Source organism: Odontesthes bonariensis, chromosome 21 (assembly GCF_027942865.1).
Source record: "Odontesthes bonariensis isolate fOdoBon6 chromosome 21, fOdoBon6.hap1, whole genome shotgun sequence".
Taxonomy (NCBI): domain Eukaryota; kingdom Metazoa; phylum Chordata; class Actinopteri; order Atheriniformes; family Atherinopsidae; genus Odontesthes; species Odontesthes bonariensis.
In genome coordinates this window covers 14112729-14140061 of record NC_134526.1, presented here as the reverse complement: position 1 = coordinate 14140061, position 27333 = coordinate 14112729, and the positions used below count along the sequence as shown (strand labels likewise).

At 39.8% G+C, this 27333-nt stretch overlaps 4 protein-coding genes across 5 annotated transcripts; 1 reads left to right on the top strand and 3 right to left on the bottom strand.

Moving 5' to 3' along the window:
• Positions 1-1208: 1208 nt before the first annotated feature.
• On the bottom strand, positions 1209-10781 carry LOC142371108 (dual specificity mitogen-activated protein kinase kinase 6). Its single transcript, XM_075453713.1, has 12 exons — positions 10459-10781; positions 7031-7100; positions 6470-6518; positions 6281-6394; positions 5990-6109; positions 5783-5899; positions 5367-5418; positions 5144-5271; positions 4723-4800; positions 3745-3884; positions 3432-3477; positions 1209-3208 (listed from the first exon to the last, which is right to left on the bottom strand). Exons 1-12 carry the CDS (start codon positions 10475-10477, stop codon positions 3131-3133), a joined length of 1011 nt encoding a protein of 336 aa, XP_075309828.1. The 5' UTR covers positions 10478-10781; the 3' UTR covers positions 1209-3130.
• A 146-nt stretch (positions 10782-10927) lies between these two features.
• On the bottom strand, positions 10928-15051 carry btbd17b (BTB (POZ) domain containing 17b). The gene is made up of 3 exons (XM_075454033.1): positions 14790-15051; positions 13125-13410; positions 10928-12815 (listed from the first exon to the last, which is right to left on the bottom strand). The coding sequence occupies exons 1-3, from the start codon at positions 14881-14883 to the stop codon at positions 11741-11743; spliced, it is 1455 nt and encodes a 484-aa protein (XP_075310148.1). The 5' UTR covers positions 14884-15051; the 3' UTR covers positions 10928-11740.
• Positions 15052-17712: 2661 nt separating this feature from the next.
• Positions 17713-21216, top strand: LOC142371365 (G-protein coupled receptor family C group 5 member C-like). The gene is made up of 4 exons (XM_075454013.1): positions 17713-18075; positions 18885-19889; positions 20324-20427; positions 20516-21216. Exons 2-4 carry the CDS (start codon positions 18914-18916, stop codon positions 20615-20617), a joined length of 1182 nt encoding a protein of 393 aa, XP_075310128.1. The 5' UTR covers positions 17713-18075; positions 18885-18913; the 3' UTR covers positions 20618-21216.
• Positions 21217-23135: 1919 nt separating this feature from the next.
• ccdc137 (coiled-coil domain containing 137) lies at positions 23136-26164 on the bottom strand. Of its 2 annotated transcripts, none has more exons than XM_075453526.1 (6): positions 26006-26164; positions 25660-25802; positions 25307-25532; positions 24766-24848; positions 24179-24258; positions 23136-24081 (listed from the first exon to the last, which is right to left on the bottom strand). In XM_075453526.1, exons 1-6 carry the CDS (start codon positions 26074-26076, stop codon positions 23881-23883), a joined length of 804 nt encoding a protein of 267 aa, XP_075309641.1. In that variant the 5' UTR covers positions 26077-26164; the 3' UTR covers positions 23136-23880. The 2 variants fall into 2 exon arrangements, with proteins under 2 accessions (XP_075309641.1, XP_075309642.1); XM_075453527.1 differs by having other exon boundaries at positions 25307-25511.
• Between the last annotated feature and the right edge of the window lie 1169 nt (positions 26165-27333).

Below are 27333 nucleotides of genomic sequence, written 5' to 3'. Positions count from 1 at the left end.
TGATCTTTTTCTTTTTATGAATATGGAGTTATGGACTTCTGAATCAACCACAAGTTACACTGAGGCAAACAGTCTTCAGTCACTTTACATTAGCCTCTTTTTAGGACATGCACATAGAAACTCACTTTTGGTGTGTATAAAGTTTTCAAATTTGGATTAGAATCAAAATAATGGTGACATTAGAACATTTAGATTTGCTCTTACAGGCCATTTCTACTTTCATTAGTTATCGTTATAGAATCTACTTTGTCATAGCCTTGGACCATTTAAAATGAGCACAACTTCATGAAGCCAGTGATAAAACCAACTATATGCATTTTCTGCTTCAAATATCAGTGAGATGTCTAAAAAAAAAATCAGTTGGGCAGTAAAATCGAAACAGACTGACATATCAAAAGTTACTAAATGACTTAAGATAAGCTAAGTCTGTGATCTTGAGTCAATCTCTTAACAACCGGTCTAGTATTTCCCAAAAAAACAAAAAGAAAAGAAAAAGAAAAACATTATTACCGGCAACAATTATACGCTGTAAACAAATTAACAGCAACAGCAAAGTCTAAAAACTGACTGCAGTAAAAGCTGTGAAATATTTAATCCTGGTCTTTCTTTTCCACTTATTCTTAACTTTGTTTGGGGTATAGAGATTAAAAGAGTTCAGGCATAATATTGCATGAGACAAAGGCTTTAATTTGCTGAGTAAGTAGGTTTTAGTTAGTGAGACAGGGCGTGCATTAAGGCAGGGTGCACCACTTCCTTCTTGCATCAATCGCATTTTCATTACATTGAACCTTATTTAAATGATCTTTTCGATTGAAAACTAAGTCTCTCTGAAGGTTGTGTAAGAGAAAAGTCAGACGGAAACTTACCAATGTGTCTTTGTCAGCAGATCAATCTGTTTCAGTATCACTCGTCTCGTATAAGGTGTGCGGTTCCAGGAATAAGTCTTAATTGGAACGGTCGCTCACATGGGGGCAAGAATGAATTGCACTGTGGAAAATCTTGAAATGTGTACTGAAGCTCGCATATGGAATGAAATGCATTAAAAAGCATGACTTCAAACGTAATTCAAAGTAGATTTTACTACAACCCTTTAAAAAAAACAAAAAACTATTTGAAGTCTAAAGGATTGTCGTATTGACAGCACAAAAATACACAAATACTTTTTTTATTGCTACAGAAGCAGGAATAATAAAAGCACTGGACATACATACTGAACAACGAAGCCTTTATTTTTTGCCTTTCCATGGTTCAAGTTTGTCAGTCCCACCCAGTGAAAAGGTGGCGAATAGAGTGAAGGAGTAAGAGGTAGAGCAAGTGTTCCATTCTTATTGTGATAAGCGTAAAAACTTACTTTTACACACCAAGGGAACGGCCATGCAAAGAAGGCCCACTGGAGAGAAAAAAGAAAATAACAGCAGCTTCTTTGTGGTGTTGCTAGCTTTCCCTTATTATTCACAATCATAAAAACTCATGACTTTTGATAAAAGGTAGCACTACAGTGTAAACCAGAGGCAATGAGTGCTAGGCATGAACAGACACACCGCAGTCATCACACCATCATCATCAGTCTCTGAACACTTGGAGTGGGGCAACGGCCTCGAGACAAGGGCCTTTCACTGTGTGTCCAAGGGGCTCTGCATAGTATGGCCTGACAGAAGCGATAACTGCTGCCTGACATGGACTGAAAAAAGGATATTGGTCTAGCACTCAAAAAGAGCACAACCTGGGGGAGAAAATGATAAAAGAAAAAAAGAAAAAAGAAAAAAAGCGGGGGAAAAGGGAAAAGAAATGGGGCCGTCTCTGCATACTGTATTGGAGAGCACAGAAACCTGAGCAGAGAGCATGAGTCCAAAATAGGTGTCCGACGGTCATTCGGCCCTGTGCGCACAGTTTGTGTGCATATGTCACACTGCATTAAAACTATTACCAACCACTCTACCATTCAGCTGCACTGGGACAAGTTGGGACAGTGCAACGTTACATTAAAAAAGTAGATAATATTTACATCTTCACATAAATTATTTCCCAAACATACGGTCTCTGTAAGGCAAAATAAGCTCTCTTAAAAAAAGAAAAAAAAAAAATAGACGTGCCTCTTACAAAAAGACTATGCTGAATCCATATTGGAGAACATGGGCAAAGAGTGGAGAAAAATTAAATGGTGTTGAAACAAAATCATAATGCAGGGAAGAACAAGCCCAAGAGAGGAAAAACACAATTAATGCAGTAATAAATGAGAACAATTTTCAAAATGGCACATAGAAATAGATAAAGCTTTATGCTTGATTAGGCAACCCCTGAATACTTCCAGGTAGTAACAATCACAACACTGGAGCTGACTCTTTGATACTCAATAAAGAAGAATACAGAGTGGTCACGGCATGGAGGGCAACGCCTCTGATCACTAATGACATGGGACGCCTTACATTCCTGCCACACACCACCAACAGCTCTAGGAATGACTCCTCCTGCCCAGAAAGTGACCTTTGACATTTCTTACATGTTTTGTCTCAGTTCGAGAGCCTCCCACAGGCTGGCCTATGAAAACTACAGCTGCTGTACTGACCAATCACATTGGGGCAGAAGCAGGTCAATCCTGATGTGATCTGACAAAAAGGCTCTAGTCCAAAAAATATTCACACTCCATCTACGAAATACAGTATCAAAACTCTGTATAACGAGAAAACATACAAACAAATATGCAATAGCTTTCAGTACACATCAAAATACATGTTAACTGTTGGTTTCGCAGATGAAATTCAATGTATGCAAACAAAATGTGTCAAACAAACAATGGCTGACTCTTTCTATTCTGAAGAGAGACAGGAGGGGGTGAGGGCAAAAACAAAACAAGACAAACAGCTAATTAGGTTCAGTTCATATTTGTCATGTGGGATAACTGCTCGCACAGGAAGCATGGAGGAGTGAATAAAACCTCTCCAGTTGACCATACAAGTTCATATTATCATCACTCTCACACTCCAGTGCTGCTGTCAGTCTTTAGGTCATCCCCCTGTTGTGTGAGGGTGCATGAGAGTCTATCATTCCAGTGAGTTTTAAAAAAGGTAGGGCCATTGGTTGGTTTGCTGACAGGTCCTGTCCACACTGATGAGGTGGAGCCTGGAACCCATCAGTCATCCAAGATGACCTTGACAAAACTGGCCACGTCTGTGTCTTTGGAGTCATGCAGGGTGAAAAATGGATGTTCCTGCATGAAAAGAGGAATAAAAACGTTAGAAATGTGTCCCGGAGCATGAAATCATGATTTAAATTATACCTGTGTTGTTATTTACAAGATTGGTAAGCGGGATGACCCTGGCCTCTTGTGGTCAAAAACAAGAACCAGAGACAAGCACACAAAGCTTTGTAGACAAAGCAGATAAAATGCATTTTGGGTTTTTGGAAAGCAATGAAATGTAAAGAGAACAAACCATTAATTCTGTATATGCTGGTCTTTCATTTGGCTTCTTTCTTAAGCTGCAAAAAAAAAAGAAAAAAAAAAAGAAATAAAAATAAATAAAAAGATAAATGGGAAAGGGAAAAACAACAGCAAATACCAACATTTTTATGCATTGTAAATTAAATATCTTAAAGTAAATGTACACATTTGTTTTGTACCATAAAATACTGTGCTCAGGGAACCTCTTATTTAGTAGGGCAAACACTGACCCCTGCTGGGCTTCAGTGCTATTTCTCTTTAACAAATAAAATGATGAGCTTGAAATCGACTTGTGGGCGGCTCACCACTGGGAGATGAAGTCTACAAACTCAGGGGAGAAACGATCTGTGGGCAGCTGTGGAGACGGTTCATCCACCACCTGTTTAAGCTGCTGGAACGGGGTGCCCCATGAGTCGTAGGGGAACTTCAAAATGGCCAGCTCAATCTGCGAAGCAGAGGAAGGTAGACTTAATGAGGACTGTGTATGTTGAAGATGGATTTCAGGAATGTGATACATGGATTTTGGACTGTTTTACTGCAGGGCTTCTCATATACATTTCTATATTTGACGTAATCATAGATGATTTCATGCATCAATTTTAGGACAAACTGGAGGAATAAACACGATTTCACTTTCAAACAAATTCAAGCCAAGCTAAAAATGAACAAACAGAGATTCTGACCATCTGTAAGCCATGGTATGAATATTTGGAGGCAGCATGAGCTCCTAAAAACCTGGCATCCACGTGGCAGAGTAATGGAAATTGTCACAGGTCATCATGACTCAGCACAAGCAACGGCTTGGTAGTGCTTTAAATATGGATTATAGTATCTAATTAAATATACTTTGTCCAGAGGCAGACTGAGATTGTATTCCCTAAAACAAACATTGTAAGCAACATGGTGAACAAAAATGATCATGTCAATATTGTCTTTAAAGAATTACTAATGATTAATAGGATTATGGAAAAGCTGTGAGATTATATAAGATAAAACTAACATTTCCAGTTTGGCGTTAGCAATACCTGAGAACAACTCTAAGTAACAAAACACTGAAAACATAAAATGACTTGTTACGTAGAAGGCAAACTTTTATTGCATATTCTGCAAACTTCAGTTTTTATCTCCGTTTAAACTGTAACAGTGTTTGAGTGGATAACAAAATAATTACACAATATCACCTTGAATTCCTTCCAAATCAAAAATAGTGCTGACTTCCCCGAGTATTGTTTTGTCATTAGAGGGACCAAAGAACAAAAATATCTTTACACAACCTTACTCACCATAGTGATACCGAGACTCCATATGTCTGACTTGACACTGTAGCCTTTCTGGTTGAGGTCTGGGTTTATCCGCTCAGGCTGAAAGGTAAATCATTTGCAGAATGAGTTTTATAATTAGAGCAAAAAACTTGTGGTATTTGTTCTGCTCTCACTTATCAAGGCTTTCACTCCATCTGCTTATATTGGACCCAAAAAGGCTGTGAAAAATTGGAGCAACTTGATACAGTGGCCAGCCTTTGTCTACATTCAGGCAAAATGCTTGAAAGCTCAAGACCAAATTTGCATGTTTGAGATATCAAAATGGTTGTGGAGTTTGTGGCTTTCCTGCGACAGATGCACAGCTTATTAGGCACCTGATTCCTTCTTTCCCTACGATTAAGATAGCAGATTGCAAGGAATCTCTTCCCCGGCTCCAACTTACCGCCATGTAGGGCTTGCAGCCTGCATCCATTGTTTTGGCCACAGAGTCCACCAAATGGCCACTGATGCCAAAGTCACACATTTTCACTTGGCCCTGAGTGTTGATCAGGACATTGGAGGGCTTCACATCTGGAGACAAATAATATTGGAGATATGAGACCGAATACTGGAAGCATCACTGGCAAGCTGAAAAGTACATTGGCATGATTTGATCTTCTAATTACCTCTATGTATCACTGATAGGTTTCTGTGCAGATGCTCCAATGCCTTGACAATCTGTGGAATAAAAAGAGAACATAGAGGGCAAAATGCTGAGCTCACCAAGTGCCAAAAAGTTACACTTTTTTTCATTTGCAAGCTATGCTAGCAAACCAAAGAAACAGACCCAGAATTCAATTTGGCAGGATAAAACTCGTTTCAAAGAGAATGAGCAGGGAGAGCATTGATGCCTGAAACATGTCGGCTATATGTGAATACGGACAAATTTACTACCATTCTGCTACTAGAAATTAAATATCACAAATAAACAACAGTAACAAGCAACAAACTGATATTGTTCTTATCTTACAAAGAACAAAAAAATAAAAAATACATCGTCCATATCTTGCTTTTAGATAGAATTATAGGGGACAGGACGTACCGCTACTGTGATCTTGCCCAAGATGTCCTCGGGAATGGTTTTGCCTTTCTCAATAACCTTCTTATAGAACTTATCCAAAGATGTGTCCATCAGTTCCATGCAAATCCAAACATCGCCCTTAAAAAAAGAAAGACGATGATTAGTAACATGAGAACAAGGCTATAGTGGGAATAATTCCTTTGATGATCATCTGCATATTGGTCTTACCTCTCTAAAAAGGGCCCCATAGAAGGTCACAGTGTAGAAGCAGTCCACTGTCCTCATAGAAATGTCCAGGTCCATCAGAAGCCTCTTCTGCTCCAGAGTGTTGACCGTGGCACGAATCCTCTGGACGCACAAACATCACAGAATGGTGATCAGTCACAGAACCACCCACCTCATGTCATTATCTGGATGTAATCCAAAGGTTTGTGAGCTGAGATCACATACTGAATGCACGTATAACTTATACGGCTATTAAAGAAATGGAAGTCACACAATCGGAGCACCCCAGGCTACCTTGACAGCCATGATGACACCACTGGGCACATGTTTCATCTTGTCCACCACTCCATACGCTCCCCTCCCCAGCTCTTCAATCTGCTCCAAGTCATCTGCCTTTATCACAAAGTTCTGGACAGAGAAGGTAGAAGTTGTAATAATGTACTGCAGAAACCAGAAGAGCGTGACTTAGACAAACAACCTTACCTGATCGCCAATCGTGACACAAGCCTTAGAGTCAAGGTCTCGAGGGGGCCTGCGGGAAGAAAGCAACATTTGAAAAAGAAGTAAATAATTTATCAAAACACTGGTCACTTAGAATGACACAATTATCAGTCATAGCAATTACATTTATTTCACATAACACAAAAGCACCCATTGTGGTTTTAAGGGAGTTTATGCAACAGACAATATCTAAGATGGACTTTTTCACAAGCTGCTTCGATTTCCTGAGAACACACAGCAAACTATTTATGATCTGGGGTCTCTCTCCCTCATATATATATATATATATATATATATATATATATATATATATAACACACATTAATACATATATTACATATTTGTATTATAAATATACATATACATTTAATAAGCAAGATATTAAACCTGCTAATACTATTTGCTGGACAGGATATTTCCTATATTTCTTGTGTGTGTGCAGTAATTTATTGGAAGGAAAATACATCTATTCAAATAAACCAAACTAACTGATGTTACTGATGCTGTCACAGGTTCACAACCCCATTGAAAAATTAGGCTTACGCTGTAGCAGCTGGTGGGGGAGTACTAAACACTTCTTTGGGCAGCTTCAGCCCAGGGCTCTTCTTCTTCCCTTGAGACAAAAAAATAAAAAATAAAATAAAATGTTACCATCTCAGCTCTATGACCCATCCACAACGAATAACAAAGCCGCTCCCACAAGCTAGTTTATATCATTATACAAAAACCTGCTCACTAGACTTGCCGTCTACAGACTTGAGACAGTCTGCCCCATTACTTTGACTTCAAATCTGATTTCTGTTCACATTCAGATCACATACGCTTACCAGTATAGGATCTATTTATATCCCTTGGGAGTTCTTTGAAAGTCATGATAAATTTGCAGTTACAACTGAAACAAATGATAGGAAATTATAGTTTCCCTGTTGTCTGGAAATTAAATGTGGTCAATGCCAAAGCCCTGCAAGAAGAAGATGAACTAGCCTAAATGACTAATCGACCTTGGTATGATGACCAAAATGGAACAGGGGTGAGAGGGAAAGAGAATGATTTATTTTCTAAGTATTATAATCATTGCTAACATATAAGCCATCATATCCCCTTTATAATCCTGACTTTCAAGGTTTTAATATTGTTATAATATCTTGAATAATGTACTCTAAAGTGTGCATCTCTGGAACCTTTCTGTGTTAAAGCAGTCCTATCATAAACACGGTTTACCAGCAGACTCTGGGACTTCCCAAAAGGCACTGAAAGCCTCTGCCAAAATGACACAGCTACGAACAGCAACTCAGGAAAAATGGCTCAACTCTCTTTGGCATTCACACTCATATGCATGCTTGCTCTTGTTGAAAGGCTGAAAGCAAAAAGTGAACACTTTAGATGAGCTTTATCTGTGTGTGCTGGAACTGCTTGGCCTCAATTTCAATCACTAGGACATGATGAAAAAAAAGTTCAGACCTGGTTAGTTGCTACATACCAGCCCGATGAGGATATGTAACAACTCCAACATTTCAGACAAGTTTGTTCAATGTGCAGGCAAGACACAGGTCACTTTCGCTTTGACCAATTTGTTTTAAAACTAGGATTTTAACCGTCATCATAACTTTCCGTTTGCATTTGCCACCAAGTGAGTAACACCCCTCAACTACGGAGCAAGTTTGATATGGGTAAACCCCTCCTCGTCAGAGTTAGCTGGAAGGGAAGTGAACTTTTACAAAGATTTTAGAAACTGCAGTCTACCAATGAAACGTAGACACATCCTTTTTGTGTTGCAAGCCTAAAATAAGCCAACAGTGTCTGGACTGACGAGGGTAGTCTCATGTGGTAGGGAGAGATTGAGTGTGATTTACTCACACATGCTCAGGCAAAAATAGATTTTGCATTTCCACCGTGTGGGATAAAGCAAGCGCACTCAAAAACTTCTGATGACCTGACAAATAGACAGCCTTATGGCATGCTGCAACGTTATGGCAGCAGGCAAATGGAAGTGCAGCACTGCAATAAATTTCATGTTTGTTCTTTTTCTTTTACAGAGGAAATACCAAAAGTATACTATGTGCATGCAGTCACTCATAGTTTCACTAAAGCCTGAGTTACTGCTTCTGTGATGTAAAGTATCAATGGCCTCGAAATACTATCTTCTGTCAGCTAGCAGTCCCAGTGCTTGGTGTGTGCAGGGACCCTGTTAACTGGGATATGACTCACAGCCAGTTAGACTGGACACATCCGCTTAAAACACAACAACTGTCAGTACCCTTTGGGAAATATGATGTCACTTCACTTGGCTCACTTGCTGTCCCTGTTAGGGCAAACAGAGGCCAGCCTTCCAGCAGCTTTCTGCTGCAGAATCTCCCTCGTCTTCAAAACGAGCCTCATAGAACACAATAGAGCCATGACATCAGCCACAACTGCAGTCAAAGTTTATCAAAGCAGCACAGGAAAAATACATGACAGCAGATAACCATTTTCAAAGAAAAGATCAGTGTAGTGAAAATTTGCTTCGGAAAGGGTTAGGCTATGCAGAGTAGCTTCGCTGAGCTGGAATTCAATTGTCAGTAAAAGAAACAACGGGTCATAACAGACACAGGGCAGACGTTTTCTTTTCCCCTTACAGGGAAACAAGTTTATTAATCATGCAAGAAATGCATAAATTCTCGGTGAGGGGAAAATGTTTAGTGGAAAATTCCCAGCAGCCCGGCAATACATACGTAATGTGAACAAGAATTTCTGGATTGTGCATGGGATCAAAGTGTCAATAGCTGTGTGGCGAGTCACCATCAGGAAGCACCAGCCTTAGAAAAGGTCCATATACAGACAATGATGACTCATGCACAGATAATCTTCCACACCACCCTATCAGCCCTGTTAGGGAGAACCCAATCTCCAAACATGTTTAGCAATGCAATGATCAGCACTGCAAAGCACATGGGCCTATGGTGGCCAAAGAAAAAGTACACAAAAAAAAAAACCCACCTAAAACGTAATTTGTGCTTTATGATAACAGCAGTAAATAACTAGTGTAGCAGCTAGAATACCTGCTTGCAGCCAGTGCATTGTCAACAAAGGGCGGCTGCACTTGGTATTGGTGCAACAAGTCAAAACATGCCAATGTAGGCCAAAGATTGCCCGAGCAGCATCCAGCCAACCTACACAGCCCTCTCAAAACAGCGTGTACTCTCGACCATGGTAACGCTAATGATTGTGTAACTGCACAACCGGTGAACTTGAAATGTAAATTGACATCATCATCATCATGTGCGTGTGACGCAGAGGAAGAACCTTGATTTTTTTTCCAAGAAGTGCATTTTATTCGGCAGCGTAAAGTAATTATACAGAACAATCTGGTAGCCAAGTGTGTGTTTGAGATAGTGGCGCGGTTCCTTATCATTGCCGCCCGTTTCAAAAATGAAGAAATTTCCGCCGTGGAAACTGTTGCCTTTTAATGAACATGGGGCTAAAAATACGTTTGTGCTAACACTGTGCGCAGCAATAGCAGCCAAACACCTGTGGTCCCAATGTGCTTTACTTTATCGTGAGGCATAAACTAAACTCAGCGCAGAGGTTTTCAGCGGAGGGCAAGTTGGTTGATAATTACAGCTTGGCAAAAGTCTTTTATTGTCGTGAGAATGATGTTAGCTAACCTCTAGACGGGAACCTAAAACGAGGCGCTGTGAGTGCACTCTTTTAGCTCAAATATTAATAAAAACTATCAATAAAGCACAACACAGGTGGGTCTGTGATGAATAAGTTGTGTATCAGGTTGTCTACAGACTTTGTGTTCTCATAAAAAGCAGGGAAGGCATGCTGGCTAGCTTCGTTTTCCTCTTCCCATACGTGCAGGTTTCCACCTGGCAAGGTTACATTTCTTACACAAAGCTAGCTAAATTACTTCCACTCACATTGCATCTCGGTAATAACAATATATGCACGATTTTTTTTTTAAAGAAAATGGATGAAAAGATACTTACCTCCTTTGGATAGAGACATTTCCCCTTTGCTTTGATGAGGGGGAAGGGAAGCACAAAGACTTTTGCCTTTTTTTACTCCCTCCCTCCCTGCATCTACCCTTACAACCCGCTCAGGATCGCTGGCTTGCGGTGCAAGATCTAGCAGCGATTAAAATCAAGTAGTGTGTCCTCGTGCAGCCTTAGTTCACCAATAACCAGCTCACGCGCTCAAAAATCGACCAGAAGATGAATGCACAACTTTAAGTAAGGCTAAACAGTTCGCTTTAGTTTGCTAACAAAACCTGCACTGGGGTGGTCAAAGTCTGACAGCTGAAGGTTCCAGCGACGTGATGATGTATTTCCTGCCTCGCTAAGCCTTATTGGAGATGTAGTTTCCGTCGTGTGAGCAATTTCACTGCAAACAAAGAAAGCTTACTGTAAGACAAGAAAAATAGCACTCACGTGCCGTCACACATTTGTTTTTGCACTATCAAAGTTTATTTTGTAAATATTTTACAGGTCACCTCTGACATTTTTTTCCTGTATCCTACCGTATTTTATCATACTTTATTCTTATACTTAATTTGATTTTGTAGAATCACCTAGTGAGTTTAAATAAAGGTTAGATAAAATGCATTTCCAAAAAGAAAGATAAAAGAGAAAAAATACACTAAGGAAGAGTAAAAGCAAAATGTGGGGGGCTGCAAATAGCCTACAATTGCAAAGTCTTGCAACACAATCATATTATACGAAGTAACGCAAAATAATGAGATACACTTTTATATATTTTTATATGCAAGATTACAAAGTGTGTATGTCACAGGGTATAAATGCCATAAACTAATAATCTATATTTGACTGCTGGATGGAAAAATGTAATTGCAATACAATTAAATTTAAAGCAAATGCAAAGTAAAGCAAATATGGCACCTATTCAAATAACATTAACCATTATATAGATTTATAAATAAAATATAATAACAACTAAACTATAAAATACCTGAACAAACACAGTAAACTCAAGTATTTAGTACACTCTTAGTACACATGTAATATTAAAAAATACCATTAATGTCATGATAACAGTGCTGAGCTGTCATGTTATTTTCATTTTATTTACTTTTTACAGATACCACCTTGCTTAACAGCTGGAAGACATAAAAATGCACAAACCGATGACCATATCACAGACCTGACACACACACACACACACATGTGCTGTGATATGAGTGTACTTTGGAATATGTGCATGGAATTGTGTGGTTGGATAACCAATTAGTGAAGTTGAAGCAATCTCCTGCTTTTACTTCCTGGCAACAAGAAGGGTATGGTAGAGAGGTTTGATTACGATGTGCAGATAGAGTGAGCTGTCAATTAGATACTCTGATACACGGCGCTGAAGGTCAGCATCCACTAAGAAATCCCCAGCCTCCTCTGTACTTTGGTGGAAGTTGTAGACATGGCGTACAACCACTTTTCCTTGCTGTCTTGCCATCACAATTACCGTTTTCTGGAAGCTTACACCAGCAAAATCTGGGCTCGAGGTCGCTGGTGTTACAATGATGCGAGGTCTACCTCCCTCTGTGCGAGTGGGCTGCATGGCACCCAGTTCAGTGTAAGTGGACCTGGCACTGAGTGGGATCCAGCGAGGGGAGAACAAGGCATTCCATGTCACTCTCTTGCTGGAGTCATGGCCACTGGGCCCAAGCTGGGTCTGGAAGCTGAAACTGCGGTCATCACGTGTGGGGTTATTGATGATCCACGGAGAACCCCAGGAGGAAGACAGGTAGTTGCGGGGAGTGAAAATACTGCAGTTGACATCAAAGTACTTGGCCAGTTGAATAGGCGAGGCAGAGTGAAACTGGAAAGCTAGATAGAGGAGATCACGGATTGACTCATAATACTTCACCATGAGGGGTGATTGCTTCTGAAGGCGGAAGAGATGCTGAGGGGGGATCATGCCATATCGAACAGCCCTTAGGGCACTCTCCACTGTCATGCTGACAGGCTGGTTCTGGTTAATCCAGCCCTCCAGGGCCTCATAGAGCTCGAGCTCACTTTGTAGAATGAGGTCCGAACGCTGGAGCAAGGAGAGGAGCAGGTCTTCGCTGATGGAGACCCATTCTCCGCTCTGCAGCACAGAGGACAGGTTCCAGGAGAGGTACTGCAGACAGCAGTCCCGCAGGGTCGTGTCCCCAATTTGTAGTGCATAGTTGTACCAACTAACCACATGGCCTGTGGGTGAATCACTGGAAAGATGCTGAGTCATATATTGGGTCAGACCTTGCTGCAAGCCCCACACGTGGTACTTGCTGGCAAGCTTATGTAGAGATATAGCCTGATCTAGCCGTACTGAGATGTCACCACAATACAGGTATCTGCAAAAGATATTTTTGAAAGCACTGTTAGAAGGAAAAGGAGGCGTATCATATTATGAGATTTTTTTTTACTTCACATCTGAGTCACTGACACAAAAAAACAACCAAAAAAATCACACACTCTGACTGTGTGCCTCACACAGCAGGTGTAATTTTAGAATATTTTATAGATGGATAAGTCCACTTCTCCAAATAGAAAGGAAAGAAGTAAAATGGTGAGTGCAGAGCTACAGATTTTTATATAACTGCATCTGCAAATAGCTCCACAGCTTCTTGAGAAGTTTAGTGTTAAGTAACAAATTAACTCACCTGACAAATTTATCAAAGACAGCTGCACAGTGAGGGGTCTCTGTTAAAACCAGAGCACTGTTGTTGCGGTTAAGCAGCATTTCCTCAAATACGTCACTTTGTAGGGTGAGAACCAAGCTGTGGGCTTGGATCACCTTCACCTCGTCTGTGTTGATGGTCTGCACCCGCAAAGTGACATCACTACTGTTACCCATGGACAACAGGGTCTCCATACGCTGAACCAAACTCATGGAGTGATTCAGCACTGTGGCACCATTGTCCAGTGCTGCCTCCTGCTTCAGTGGAGCTGTGGAAACAATTATGATATTTGTCTCAGAAAAATAATCGTACAAGAAATTTTGTGCAAAAATTGATAGACTCTATTAATTCACCTCTGAATTCACATAGTCCCTCACATTTGTTTAGCTTTCATAACTGTTACCTGCTTTTAGAGATCCTATAGCAGGATTTTTCATTTGCATTTTTTTTTCTTCTGCTGAAATCATATTTGACACAGCGAGAACTGGAAAAGCACATCTGAACCCTTCAACAAAACCACATCTGATAGCCTGTGCCTAAGGGAAAAGCAGACTTGCATTTCTTTTCTCTTCTTCTGCTCTCAATTGATAGAAAAGGAGAGCAGCAAACCAGGTGGCTGACTCAGAAAACCTCAGATTGCCAGGTGCACAGAAAAGAATCCTGAGTTTGCACTACCATTGCAGATGGTTGCTTCTATGTGCCCTCTTGAGCATAAGTACAAGTGGCACATACTGGAGAATCCCACATGAAAGACTCAACACAGAAAGTCGCTGTTTCCATTCTGCTCTTCCACAGCCATCAGCAGCCTTGTTGGTCTGCTATTGAGGGTTTAATGAGACACAGAGGGAGCACACTTGGCTCCACGGGACGGCTCACAGTCTTCATTTCTCCACCACAATCAAGTGCCCTCACTTCAAAGTAATGTTTCTCCAATTAGCTAGCCAGCGGAGAATAGCAGTGTGTTAGGACGTGTACGGCAGATGTTTCCGACAGTGTGCCTAGTTGAAAAATCACCAAACTCATTTTGGGGGATACAGTATAGTCTGTATGTTACATAATTAATCATTGTTTTACATTATGAGGACAAAAAAAAATCTGAGGAATTCAATTTATAGCAGACATATGAACACTTACACACTATGCACACACACAAACTACAATACGGAATGTTCCATTGTCTCTTCCACTCCAGCTGAGAGGAGCTGGAAACATTGAATAAAACATTCATATACATTCCTAAATATCTTGGATTTGATGAGTCTGTATTAAAAAAAATTATCTGACAACAGTGTAATGTGGTCTTTGAAAGCTTCACTCAGGTCTTCTTTTCAAGATAAGGTTTCCCTCTGCACTTGTACAGTATTACTGAGATGGCACAAAGCTGGGTGACAAATGGACTTGCTTGTCTTTCCCTGAACCCAAACAAACAGATGAGAACATGATGAGTAGAATAAATAAATATCCATCTCTTGCCCTGAGGTTCGGCACGAGCCACACATTCCTGCTCTACAACTAACGGTATGGGGGAGGCTGGATTGAAATAGAACAATACATCTTCCCCCAACAACATAAGATAAAATAATAAATAAATAAAATGAGTAGACTTTTTAGAAGCAAAAAAGTAGCTGATAGCATTTATTATCTTACCTCCGCTAACTGTGACAGAATGGAAGTGGATAAAGGGAAGCAGGATGCCCACAGAGAGCCAGGCAAGAATCTCGTGTTGACATGAGCGTACCATATCTTCTCAATTTTTCACTGCTTCTCTTCCTTTGTCCTCTCCCTCTGTGTTCCTCTCTCAGTGCCACTCCTCTTCTGATCGTTTGCAAGCAGAAAGGTGTGCTGCCCTGTGTGCTGCCCGGCTCCCTGTCCTGGACTCTTTATGTAGGACGCTGGCCTTTCCCTGGCGCATCTCACAACCCCACGGACTCCATTGATTGGTGGAATCTGGCAGGGGCGTTGCTATAGCGACAGCTTTGATTTTGAATTTCTCTCTTTCGATGTTACATGGCATTGATCAGTGGCACTGGGCCAGCCAAGGACTCAGCTAAATGTTTTTCAGTTTAAAAGTCAGTGGGGGTTTGATGCTACCAAGAATCAATAATAACACACTTTTCCATTTTAATGGCACTCAAAATGCTGCAGATCTCTGGGCCACCAAAGAACTTTGAGTATGATGCATAAGTTAAACATGATCAGTGCCTTAATTAGTCAGGTAATTACAACAGTTGCCATGGAGACTATGAGCCAAAAGTAATTAGGGCTTTACATTTGTGACCAACTGCAGTCAGTCAAAGTTCACAGATGGCATGTTAATCTCACTAATGTGAGGATAATTTAATTGGTTCTGGGCTCTCTCATCAATTTGAGGCTAGCCTTGTCCATCAAACTTACGTGCACATCAAGCATTTATGAAGTTTTACAGAATTTGATGACATTAAAACACATTTTTTATTTAATATTCACTTAAAACACTAGACTTTTGAGACTTCTGCATCATTATGGACGTTATGAAATCTTTTCTTAAGTACACTTTTATATCACAAACCATGCAGAGTTTGGACGACTAAATGAATGTGTGCAATACAAACTGCAGCTGGATATGGAGTTAATGGTTGTAAGGAACACACTTAACTCCAGAGTATAACAATCATTAAAACCCTATGACGATTCAAAGTAAGCTGTACAGTAAGAAGATCCTACATTTTGGAGTACCATGTCGGAAGTGGACTGCATAAAAAGTATGTTACAGTATGAATAGCCTTGACAACAATACATAATGCCTCAGGTCATGGTCTCAGAGCTCAAAAAGATGTTTACAATATCTGTTGAATTAACCTCCAATCACCACAAACTTCATTGATCTGTCATTCAGAGATACACGATTCAATTATGAGATTCCTGTTAAAATCTTTATGATAGGTTAAAGGCATGGATCAGATATCTTTTTTTTTTTTTTTATCAATGCATCTAACTGTGCCATCAACTCACTGACTATACTGTTCTTATACTAACATGCAGCAACCTGATACATGATACAATCTACCTACTTTGAAAGAGGCAAGAGATATATTTTCAGGGAGATTTAGGTTGTGGCAAAACCCTGAGGGCTGCCAGCCTGCAGTAGAAATGCAGGAGAAGAAATGTCCTTCGAGACCCCAACCTGAGCTACTGCTATGAATAACCCGGCATCTTCTCAAAAGAGAGCAGTGCTGCTGAGGTGCCCTGATAAATCTGGCTGCAACAAACTGGACCAGACAACACAGACAAGGCACAAAATCATATTTGGTAGTATCCTCAGGCTGTCTTAATTTTAGATGCACATAAATAACATTTCTGTGGCAATGCAGATACAAACGATGAGACTTATCCAAAACTGTCTCCCCACATCTGAACAGGACAAATCAGTCATTTAGGTCATATTGCTTTCTTCTTTGATTTACCCACCTAATAGGAATCTAACAAGACCATAATGCAAGGGAAGTGATTGACAAGCTGCTGGATTTTTTAGACCACGCCTCCGGATGAGATCCATTGAGGGATCAATGCACCACAGGGGGCCCCATCATGCAGTATAAACAGCACGTTAAGTACGGGCTGAGTGCCAGAGTTATGCTGGATGAGCTTTCTGTAGTGCTGAGCCCTGAGGGAATGCATCAGTTGACCTGAACTCCAAAACATACATGGCTTTTGACTAAATACTTTTGTCAAATGTTCAGATGCTTGTAATAAAAAACGGTATGAAATATGCAGAAATGCAAAATTCTGTTATGTCCAAGAGTGAATTATTTCTGCGCAAACCAACTGTGGAGACAATAGCGTCTTTGAATATCAAAGACTCACTCGCAAATTCCACTCAGCAATTGTATTGCTACAACAACATGTACAACATTTCTGGGTTAAAACTATCAATGTTACAGAAATTGTTAGAAAAGGAGGGCTAAAGGTGACTTTATTGAGAGACAAATCAGAAAAAAACGAGTTTGAGTGTAATATTTTTTGCAGCAGTTTTCAGATTTGGAAATATCTATTGATAAATGGCCTGCTGTAAAACAAATCAATACAAATATCTATTTTGTTGTGTAATCCAATTTGACTGTGTTCCACTGAGGAAAAACAAACAAACAGAATAATAATATTTCCACCAGGTGGCTCTGCTCTAACACACATCCCCCTCTGATTGATGATGGTTGTGATGTACATATTCTTTGGCAAGGTGGCGGCAACAGTGATTAGATTACAGACACTTGATGTTTATAGCCTATTTAGTTCTTAAGGGAGCACTTAATGGTATTAAAACGTAATTACCCCCGTAGACTAAGAAATAAGCAACAAATTATTTCTGAAAACACACATCAAAGACCAAATCAAATCAGTAGAAAACTCTCGAATGTCCAAAAAGTCCCATTTCAATTCATAGGCTTAAACCTGCATGCAAGTGCAAATATATTTCATGAGAGGTGAGTGGTCCCATTGTTTGCTGTAAACTCTCTCAGACAAAAAAGTAGGCCGAGCGCTAATCTCACCGAATATTCAAAGCTGCAGAAGCCACAGTGGCTGGTAAGAGTAGGTGAAATGCAGCATTGAGACAAAGTATTAGGCGCAGGCCTACATTTACAGAACATAGACTACTAATATTAAACGTTTTCCGCTACTTTAACGGCACAGGCGGTGAGTCAATTATGAGATGGATGTATAATTGAGGAGGAGTGGCGGATGGATCGAGCGGAGTTTTTAATCCCGCCCGGAAAACCAAGTAAAAGAAAGCTTTAACTCACCGAAACATTTCGAACCCTAGGTGAATGTGGACCTTAAAAGGACAACTATAGACTTCGGTACAAACAAGTTTGTTCTCAAAAGTTTCTCTCACGGGAGTGAATCTACCTGAAGCACCTGTTGGAGAGGCGGCCAGTTGCTCTCACTGTCAGTCCTGGTAAGAGTTGGAAGGCTTTGAGTTACACTCTATAAGTGTTATAATGCCATTGTTTAATTGAAATGTAACCTTTTCATCTGTTAAAGTGTTTTCCTGAAGTATTTCTATGAACAGAATTTAGAAGTGAGTTTTTTTTTCTCATCTGTAAACATTGTTACAAAGCTCGGAAACACTCCATACAGCATGCTTAATGCTGGACAATACGTATCCGATGTCGACATAACGTCGTAATGTTATCACTTTTTTTTGCGATAAAACAAACAAAAAACTCATAAACACGAGGTTTCCACTGTACATACTCTCGGTGTGCTGTGGTACCGAACAATAATTGGGTTTAAAGCGTTATATGTGAACCAATTCAACAATAAAACTGTAGGCCTATGAATGCAGAATGAAGGTGCTTGGGAAAGAATGTTGGATGAAATAGGATTAACATGCTTAAAAATATTCTAATAAGAAGGTAGCTGTAAGTAAAAGTAATTGTAGAATGCCTCCAGCTTACAGCCTAATTAAAGCCTTTGGGAAACATTGTGTATTTTCTAGATTCTTCAGAGACGTCATTGGATTTATGTTAATAGACACTAACTATGACACTAAGATTTCACTGGGTTGGTACAGTATGTGCATATTCTGGCTTTTTAGTGCATTATGACACAATAGTGGTGTATAGAATTATGTTTAGCCTTCAGATGCTTGTAAAGTCAGTCATTTGTCTTTAAGTGTCCATTTTAATAATCAGGGACGCAAATAAAGTTTGCATCTTGAGAATTTGCATGCATGTTTAAGTGATCAGGATATTTGTGTTGCAGCGTTCAAAGAAAAAATCTGCAGTGAAGCAATGGATCCAACTCTTGCTCCGAAAGGATGTGGTTCCACCATCAGCTCCATATATTACAACCTGTGTGACCTGACCATACTGTGGGGGGTTGTGGTGGAGGCTGTTGCCGCTACTGGTGTGGTGACTTCCATTGTCCTGTTTTTGATTCTCATGGCCTCCTTACCTTTTGTGACGGACAAGAAGAGAAAAGGCATGGTGGCTCTACAGGCCAGCATTTTAGTCTTCACATTGGGGCTCTTTGGACTTACTTTTGCCTTTGTTGTGGGCCAGTACTCCACAAGCTGTGCTGCTCGGAGTTTCCTGTTTGGAGTGCTGTTCTCTGGCTGCCTGGCCTGCTTGGTGATGCATGGGCTATGGCTTGCCCTGCTTCAACGGAGAGGCCGTGGGCCAAGGAGCTGGATGTTATGGCTGGGAGCTCTTGGTCTCTGGCTCGTCGAGGTAATCATCAACACAGAGTGGCTTGTCATTACTATCAGGAGTCCACCCATAGGAGTCATTTTACCTGACCTTTCCTGCAGCATTGCTAACCAGGACTTTGTTCTGGCTCTCATCTATGTAATGGTTCTGGTGCTAGCTGTTGTGGTGATACCTTTTCCCTCACTAACGCACAAGCAAAAGCAGTGGCGCCGAGATGGAGCTTTCATCTTGGTGACAGGGCTCTTTACCTTAACTATCTGGGTAGCTTGGATTGTCATGTACACCTACGGAAACCGAGTGGCTGGGACTCCGAGTTGGGACGATCCTACTCTAGCTGTGGCCGTTGTGTCAAATGCCTGGGTATTCCTCTTCTTCTACACAATTCCAGAAATTTGCTTACTGACACAAGAGGACCCAGACCAAGAGCAGCCCAATGATGGGGAGAATGTTTATCCTGCAAGGAGCATGGTGTACGACACCATCCTGAAGGAGCCAGAGCCTACACAACAGAATATGTACATGGAGAATAAAGCATTCTCTATGGATGAGCCCCCAACAGGTACGATATTTAACATAATAAACTATTGTTGATCGATTGTTATTTTTTTCAGTCTATTGGCAATAGTTTTTACCAAGCATAGGTTACCTTTATGACATGATCATGTGCAACAACGTAGCCAAAAGAAGGGGCTATTTGTTTTATAATCGGGGTACTCCCTATTATTGCTTTTGCATCAAATGCATTGATATTTCCGTTTTGGACAAACAAGCACAAATATCAAATATTTGCTGTTTGTCATACTCTAGCTTAAAGTTTTAAGAAATCCAGCTTGTCTCACGAGTTTGACTTTATGATTATATCAGCTACAGAATATATGGCTTGAAGGACTGTTTTCCAAGTATCCAAAGGTGTTAAAAGTGTGTTGTTTCTGTGTTAGTGTATATCTGACCAAACACCATTCTTTCATTTCACCTTTACCTTGTGTTAACCAGAACCCACAAAGCCTGCATCTATATATGGAGCTTATAATGGTCAGCTACGAAGTTGTGTATACCAGCCAACCGAACTTGCCTTAATTGCCAAAGGTCTGACAATGGTGAGTGTGTTAACATTATTTTATGGTACAAAACATGTCTTTAGCTTCATCACATCTACAGCCGTCACTTCTGTGCGTCTTTCCACAGATGGACCAAAGCAGGATGATTCCCAGAGCGTCAGTCCCATCTTTGAACCCAGGAAGTGGCAGAAGCTCCCTGTCTCGTTCACTGGAGTCGTTAGCATCTTAAGGACTGTCATAGGTTGGCAATCTGTCACCAACACAACTGTGTGATACAGCTATGAAATAAATCTCCACCATGGGTTTTGTTACAACACTTCCTGTACTATACATAATCAATCCCCTTTCTTCCTTCAAATCAAGTTATAACTCTCCAGCAATACTATTTACAACTTCTCTCACAGAGCTTTTCTTACACTTATTAAAGGCCAAGTGTAACAAGTAAGGTTATTAGTAAGGCTCCGATAACACCGAAGACTTTCATGAAACAAAAGTTGTTACTCAGCTTTTCTATTTCTGTTTGATTAAAACCAGCTCTTTCTAACATCTACTGTATAACATAAACAACCTGTGATCACTTGTTGCTTCACAGGCTTAGGTAATGACTTTACCTACTTGCTAAAACAGTGCCCTTTTTGTTCTGACTTCTTTGAAAATCTAAAGTGGAGCAATAAGTAAAATGTTAGGATTAGAAATTAGGTTTCTCCACCATCAACATACACTTTAAGTCGGCTGAGAGAGCTCAGAGTGTAATGCAGAGTGTTTGAAGACTTAAGTTGTTTGCTGTGATGTTTGTAATTTACTAAAAGTTCAGATATATACAACCAATACCATTTTTCTTGTCATAAATCTGTGGCCTGCAGTTTGTTGCTCTGTTCACTACTCCCTAACATACTATGTTCACGTGACACTGCTTTTTTGACCTCTGAAGGCCATGATTATGTAGAGCTTTGGATTCTTAAAAAGCCATTTAACATAAAGGTGGCAATTCTAAGTTATTAAACCTATAAAGTTAACTTAAATCCTGTGAGCAAGCTGATTTTGTTCACTGGTAAAGGCAACAGCTCAAAGGGGACCGGGAATACAGGATGAGGAAATTACTGCCAGTGCAGATATTTACATGTTGCTCAGATAAATCTGACCTGGCACCACAAGCCGAGACTCGCTGTCACATTGTGGTGAGGGGTTTTACACTGCAGCAAGGAAGGTACCTATTTTCGATGGCCTTAAGATTCATATCGGCGATTATGCCATACTTAAATGATAAAATCTTTGAGTAACTCCGACTAATGTGCTTTCAATGTAATGAATATAAGGCTGTAATATTCTTAGAACCACTAAATGGACAGTAATGTATTCACATTTGGTCTGTTGCTATGTTTAAAAAATGCTTTAAGAAAATAAGCATTTACAACTGCTTTGACTAAGAATGAGTTGTACACTTTCTCTGTAGGGACAAGTACAATTGTTTATGTATAATTAGTTTTTCTCACTCTCAGGCACACATGCATACACTTCACAGGGAGCTGTGGCTGCCTAGCAGCATGATGAATCGGCTCTCGACCAATTACTCCCACCAGCTTGTATTGTCAGCAATCATGAGCACTTGCTTGGAAGAGATATGGATCATGAACTGGAAAGCATGCAGAATTGCAAAAGAGAACATAGGTGGAAATGTCTGGGTGTATTGTCGAATGCGCCCCTTGATCCAAGAGATGATTCAAACGTCAGCAAGTCATGTGCAAAAGCAGTAAACAGTTGTCTATCAATTCCAAAATTGGAAAAAAGTGTGTAGGCATTCAGAAATGAGTTATAGTTTTCTTTGAGTTTCAAAAGAAACTACCTCTTCTCAAGTTGCTCTCTTGACTTTCAGTCGATGGACAACATTGCAGGGTGTCTAAGAGGAGCTTTATCTAGACATTACCCATCTTATACAGGAGCAACTGGTGAGAGTTCACTCTATAAATGCATTAAACAGTGCCAGCAAGGTTTTGGGTGTATTGGATGTTAATGCCTGGTTACTTACAAGAGCTGAAATCCAAAACAGTACAGGCAGCAACAGTAAAACCGTTGATAACATAAGTAGCTGTCTTGCACACATGACCGGTGGTGGATGTGCTCTGCTCTTGGGAGTCAGCCCTTCCAATCACGAGCAGCTGTCCCCACTTAGTACGTTTTTTTGTCACCGTGACAACACTCAGTGGACAAACGGATAAAAAAAAAACCAGCCAACTTATTAAACAGACTCAACCTGCAGACCGGACAAAAGATATTTAGAATAAAATGGTAACACTATTTGGAAATTTTAAATCGGCTGATCACGTCTGTAATAATTTCAAGACAGTGTTTGTTTTCAGACCTAAGGTGATATAAATGATCACTAAGTCAAACAACACATCTGAATTTGCATCCAGGCCAGTATTTAGACAAAGGTCGTGTTCATGAGAATTCCTTTAAAGGATTATAAATGCAAATGCCTGTTGTACCAGGCTCACATAGGAGGTCGGCATTTGGAAAGGCTAAAGTGACTTAGTTATTACAACACTTAGGTTCTCAGAGAGGAAAACAACATCAGTGCGTACTTTACTTGTCAAATATATCAATGTTAATTGTAATTATTATTAATAATAATATTCTCATTATTGAGGTTCAAACAGCTTGGAAAACAAGCCACATGATCATAAAATATTTGAGCCATAAAACTAAAAACAAAAGAAAAACAACTAATAGAATCTCAGCTTGTGAAGGAAAATTGTGGAGACTTTTATTTATCCAAAGAAAAAAAATGATGAGAATCCCCTCTGCTGATAGAGGACGAGTGGAATAAATCTGTGTTTCTAACCTTATATCTAATCATTTGATAAAATGTAATCCTTTCCACTCATTGAATACAAACCGAGACCATATCAAAGACTATACAAATGAGCTAAAGATGCATTGACATAACACTGTGTGATGTTCAACCAGTGCTACACCTTTACCTGTTCTGTCAGCTCCATACAAACAGTATGAAACCGGCTTTCAACGGGGTGACTGCCATCTAGTGGGACCTCGGAACCAGAAAAGTACCGCCTTCACTGGAAAGAAACTTCAAAATTTTATGATCCACTTTTCACAGATGGTGCCTCTGTGTTTACCTGAACATGCAAAACATCCAGCATGACAACAGTGAGAATCCGACAAAGGCTCCCTGTGTGCATGTTATGCAGTAGTTAAACAAATCTGTCCCTTTACAAGACACTTTCGCTGTGTCATATTTAAAAATAAATGTGGTCATGAAGGTGAAAGGAGAATGTTTTTAGTACTCATGACATATGGGGGCCTATGGATGGAAAAACCTGCATTTTCCCTTGAAAGTAATCATAACTGTGGCAATCTTCCCACCCGAGACATCAGCTTCAGAATTGGTCTGGAGGTTAACTGTTAGTCACTGTTAATAGTGAATGTAGTTGAGCCATCAGATGTCTTTCGATTGAGTGAGATCTTGTGAGATCAATCAAAGTCCATGGGTTTTCCCCGTCTTGCAGTCCTGGCTTCATGTTGCTGCTGTTTCTGTTTCTTCAGCTGACGGTAGGCCTCCACTGCTCGCTGCCTCTCCTCCTCCATGAGTCTCTGTCTGGCCATGGAGGGCTTGGCTGTGGAGGCTACGGTGTGGCCAAGCAGAGAGTTGAGAAGTAGCTCCTTTGATGGCTTCTGTATAGAAGAGTTAGAAGCAAAATAGCACAATTAATCGCCTTCTCGAGCATCACGTATGGTAAGGCAACAGGTAGTCACTGCATAGGAGGGTTACCTGAGATTTGACCAGAGCCTTCTTTGGTTTGCTGCTCAGTGATGGTGGGGCCAATGCAACTTCACCAAAGGGAACATGATCTACAAATCAAAAACAATCATTTACGTATATGTAAAATTACTGAACTTAGGCATGTTTAGCTGCCTTTATCAAACACACTTTGAGGCAGCCCAACAAGACAGAAATAAGAGTATGTGACATATTATCATCTTTTAGAACAGTGATGGGGATTTGGGTTATCCAATAATGACGAGTTGTCTAAAAAGCAAAAAACTAAAACAGCAATTCAAAAAGAGCCTGTGTAGTCTGCAAAGTGACTTTCACTAGCCTATATTAGATAGATATATATAATATATCTATATAGATATAGAGATATATATTATTCTCAAACTGATAGCATGTAAATTACTGAAAGGCTCAGAGACATAATTCTTTAAAGCAGCACTCGGTGGGCCTAAACAAAGAGAACATACAGAGATGTAAAGATGATCAAATCCATCACAATGCTGGCCAATGCACCCTTCAGCTGAACTTCTTTGAAACTGGCTACTAGTTCTAGAAAAAAACAAAAGACATTTGTTTCTCACCTACAAACATTTCTTTCTCTAATTTGGCCTCTTGTCTGTGGAGCTTTTTCAGCTGCAGCCTGTTCAGTCTCATTTTATCATACCTGTAGTAAGACAAAAAACAATTAACACGAACCAAAAGCAAGTGGAAAGAAATAATTTTTCCATTCAACAGTATAAAAGAAAATTTTGAAAAATGTACTTCAAATAAAGGTTAAAAGTTTCATGGAAGGAACTTTACCTAAATACTTAAACAATCAACAATTAAGCGGAGAGAGACCAGTTTCACATGCATTACCATGCAAATTATGGACCCAAATCCAAAGTGGACAGCTCTACTTTAGATTTCTAGAAATATGAATGCACTTTGCTGCATTCGGATCTAACTCCTCAAGTCACAAAGAGATGGCTGATGTGTGTGATGTAGCATACATGTTCATTTTAATACAATGCAGACTGATGTGGATATCGGGAGAATAAATCCTTTCCTCAATGGTAGATTCAGCGACTCATTAATAATTAAATTTTGGGCTTAGCTATTTACAAACCACGACATACTCACTCCTTCTTCTTGTCAGACTTGCCCTGGTCTGCAGACCTCTCCTGTTTGTCAGCATTTAGTTCAGGCTTTCTGTCCACTTGGTTCTTGGTGAGGAAGAGGACGTGGTTTGTCTCGTTCTCCATGCGCCGAAGATATGCTTTCTCACTTTCCTGCTTCCCCCTCTTAAAATGTGGGACGGGTATGTCTCCATCCGGGGTATCCTCTGCTTTAGAATGAGGGGAAATGTCTGTAAATATAGAATCACAGTAGATTTTTCACTAGTTATAGACAAAGTCAAAATAATATAAACTAGCTATAACAAAGTATTTCACTCTTTAAAAAAAAAAAGCCATGTGGAAACCATCTTTACTCACCCTTTTTGAGCTTTTTTGCAACAGATCCTTTTTTCATTCTGTTCTTGCTCTTCATTATCTCTCTAAGTCTGAATGGGATGTGTTGAATGTGGTCCTCTTGTGTTGCTCTCTTGGGTTTGCCATCTTCTTTGAACTTATTTTTGCTGAGATATTACGATACAGAAAAGATGCAGGATAATAAAGGAAGGCATTTGATTGCAGACACATATCCTCGCGTATGTACAACGGTTTCAACAAATCATTTTGGTGACTCGCCTCTTACTTACAGAGCTAATGCCAACTAGCTGAAGTTGCTAGCTAGCTTAACAACCGTTTTTTGTATTACACAGTAGCTTCTGTATCTTACCTCGGGTGCTGTCCAGCTTTACCCGCTTGTTTTTCTGATTTATTAATTTTGTTCTTCTTACTCTTTCCCATGACACGACGTTTAAAATTAATGCGTAACAAAAATCACACGTGGGACATCATCTAGCCATCACTGTGGACATCAACCTGAGCCTTAAGGAAGCAGAATCCTCACTCTGTGTTTTTTTTCAAGTACCAAATAACTTGTTGATGTGTACTCCTTTTCTTCATTAAACCATATAGTTTAAAAGTTAAAAAAATGGTTTTGATATATTCTAAAGCAGCTGACTGTTTGCAATTAATTTATTTAATACATATGCATAGAAGGCATAACTTGTTCCGGATTCCTCAAATATATGCAATGATTTTACATTGAGATTACATCTTAGAAAGAGACGATCTTTGCAGACCTTCCCCCTTCCCTTTGCTAGAAAGATGGTCACGCCCAGTGTCTTACGCCTACCTTGCGCCGCTAGAGGGCGACAACACGTAACCTTTGAGACCGTGACTTTCCTGGGTTGTTCTGATGCAATTGCGAATTTAATTTAAAACACGTAGTTTCAGTTTGCAAATTAGCCTCTGGTTAATTATTTCAAAATCAAACTAAAATATGAGATAAACATCTAATTATTGATAAACATGTAATTTCTCATATCAGATAATATGTTTCCTATAATTCTCTGCTGGATATCTTTGAGTTTTGAATAAGAGCCTGACAAAATAAGCTCTACTACTACTACTTCTACGACTAATGATAATAATTATTCTTATAACCCATGACACATTTTACGCTATGATGGGGTCCAGCTTATGGGAGGAACCTCACTAAAATACTGCCTGAAACTATGACTCCCAGTCTAAAAGTTCGACAGAAGAGGAAAATTTTTGTCATGCCAGCATTTTTACTGAGGAAGAAAAGTACAAATAATGATCTGGCCAAGTATGTGGCCTGATTTAACCCAGTTCAACACCTTTGAAGAAAAAAAGTAGAGCCACAATCAAGAGAAACTGAAAAATCTCTGTAGAGCAGCAGAAATTCTCTTCATGTGTGGCGAGGACAACTGAGTCTGTAACTATGAACATAAAATATTGAAAGGAGGACATATTATGATGACAGGTGTACTGATTTTTCACTGCAATAAATTTCTACGTTAGGGTCTGTAGTTTTAACATCTGAATTGAATTATCTGACATTCAAGCGATACTACACTGTGAGATTCTCTTTTCTGCTGTAAAAGGTCATTCATTCAGCATCTTGCTTCCATGTAGTTTTCAGCTTGTGTTATGAACCATTATGAGTGGGAATATATGCATCAAATGCATCTTGTA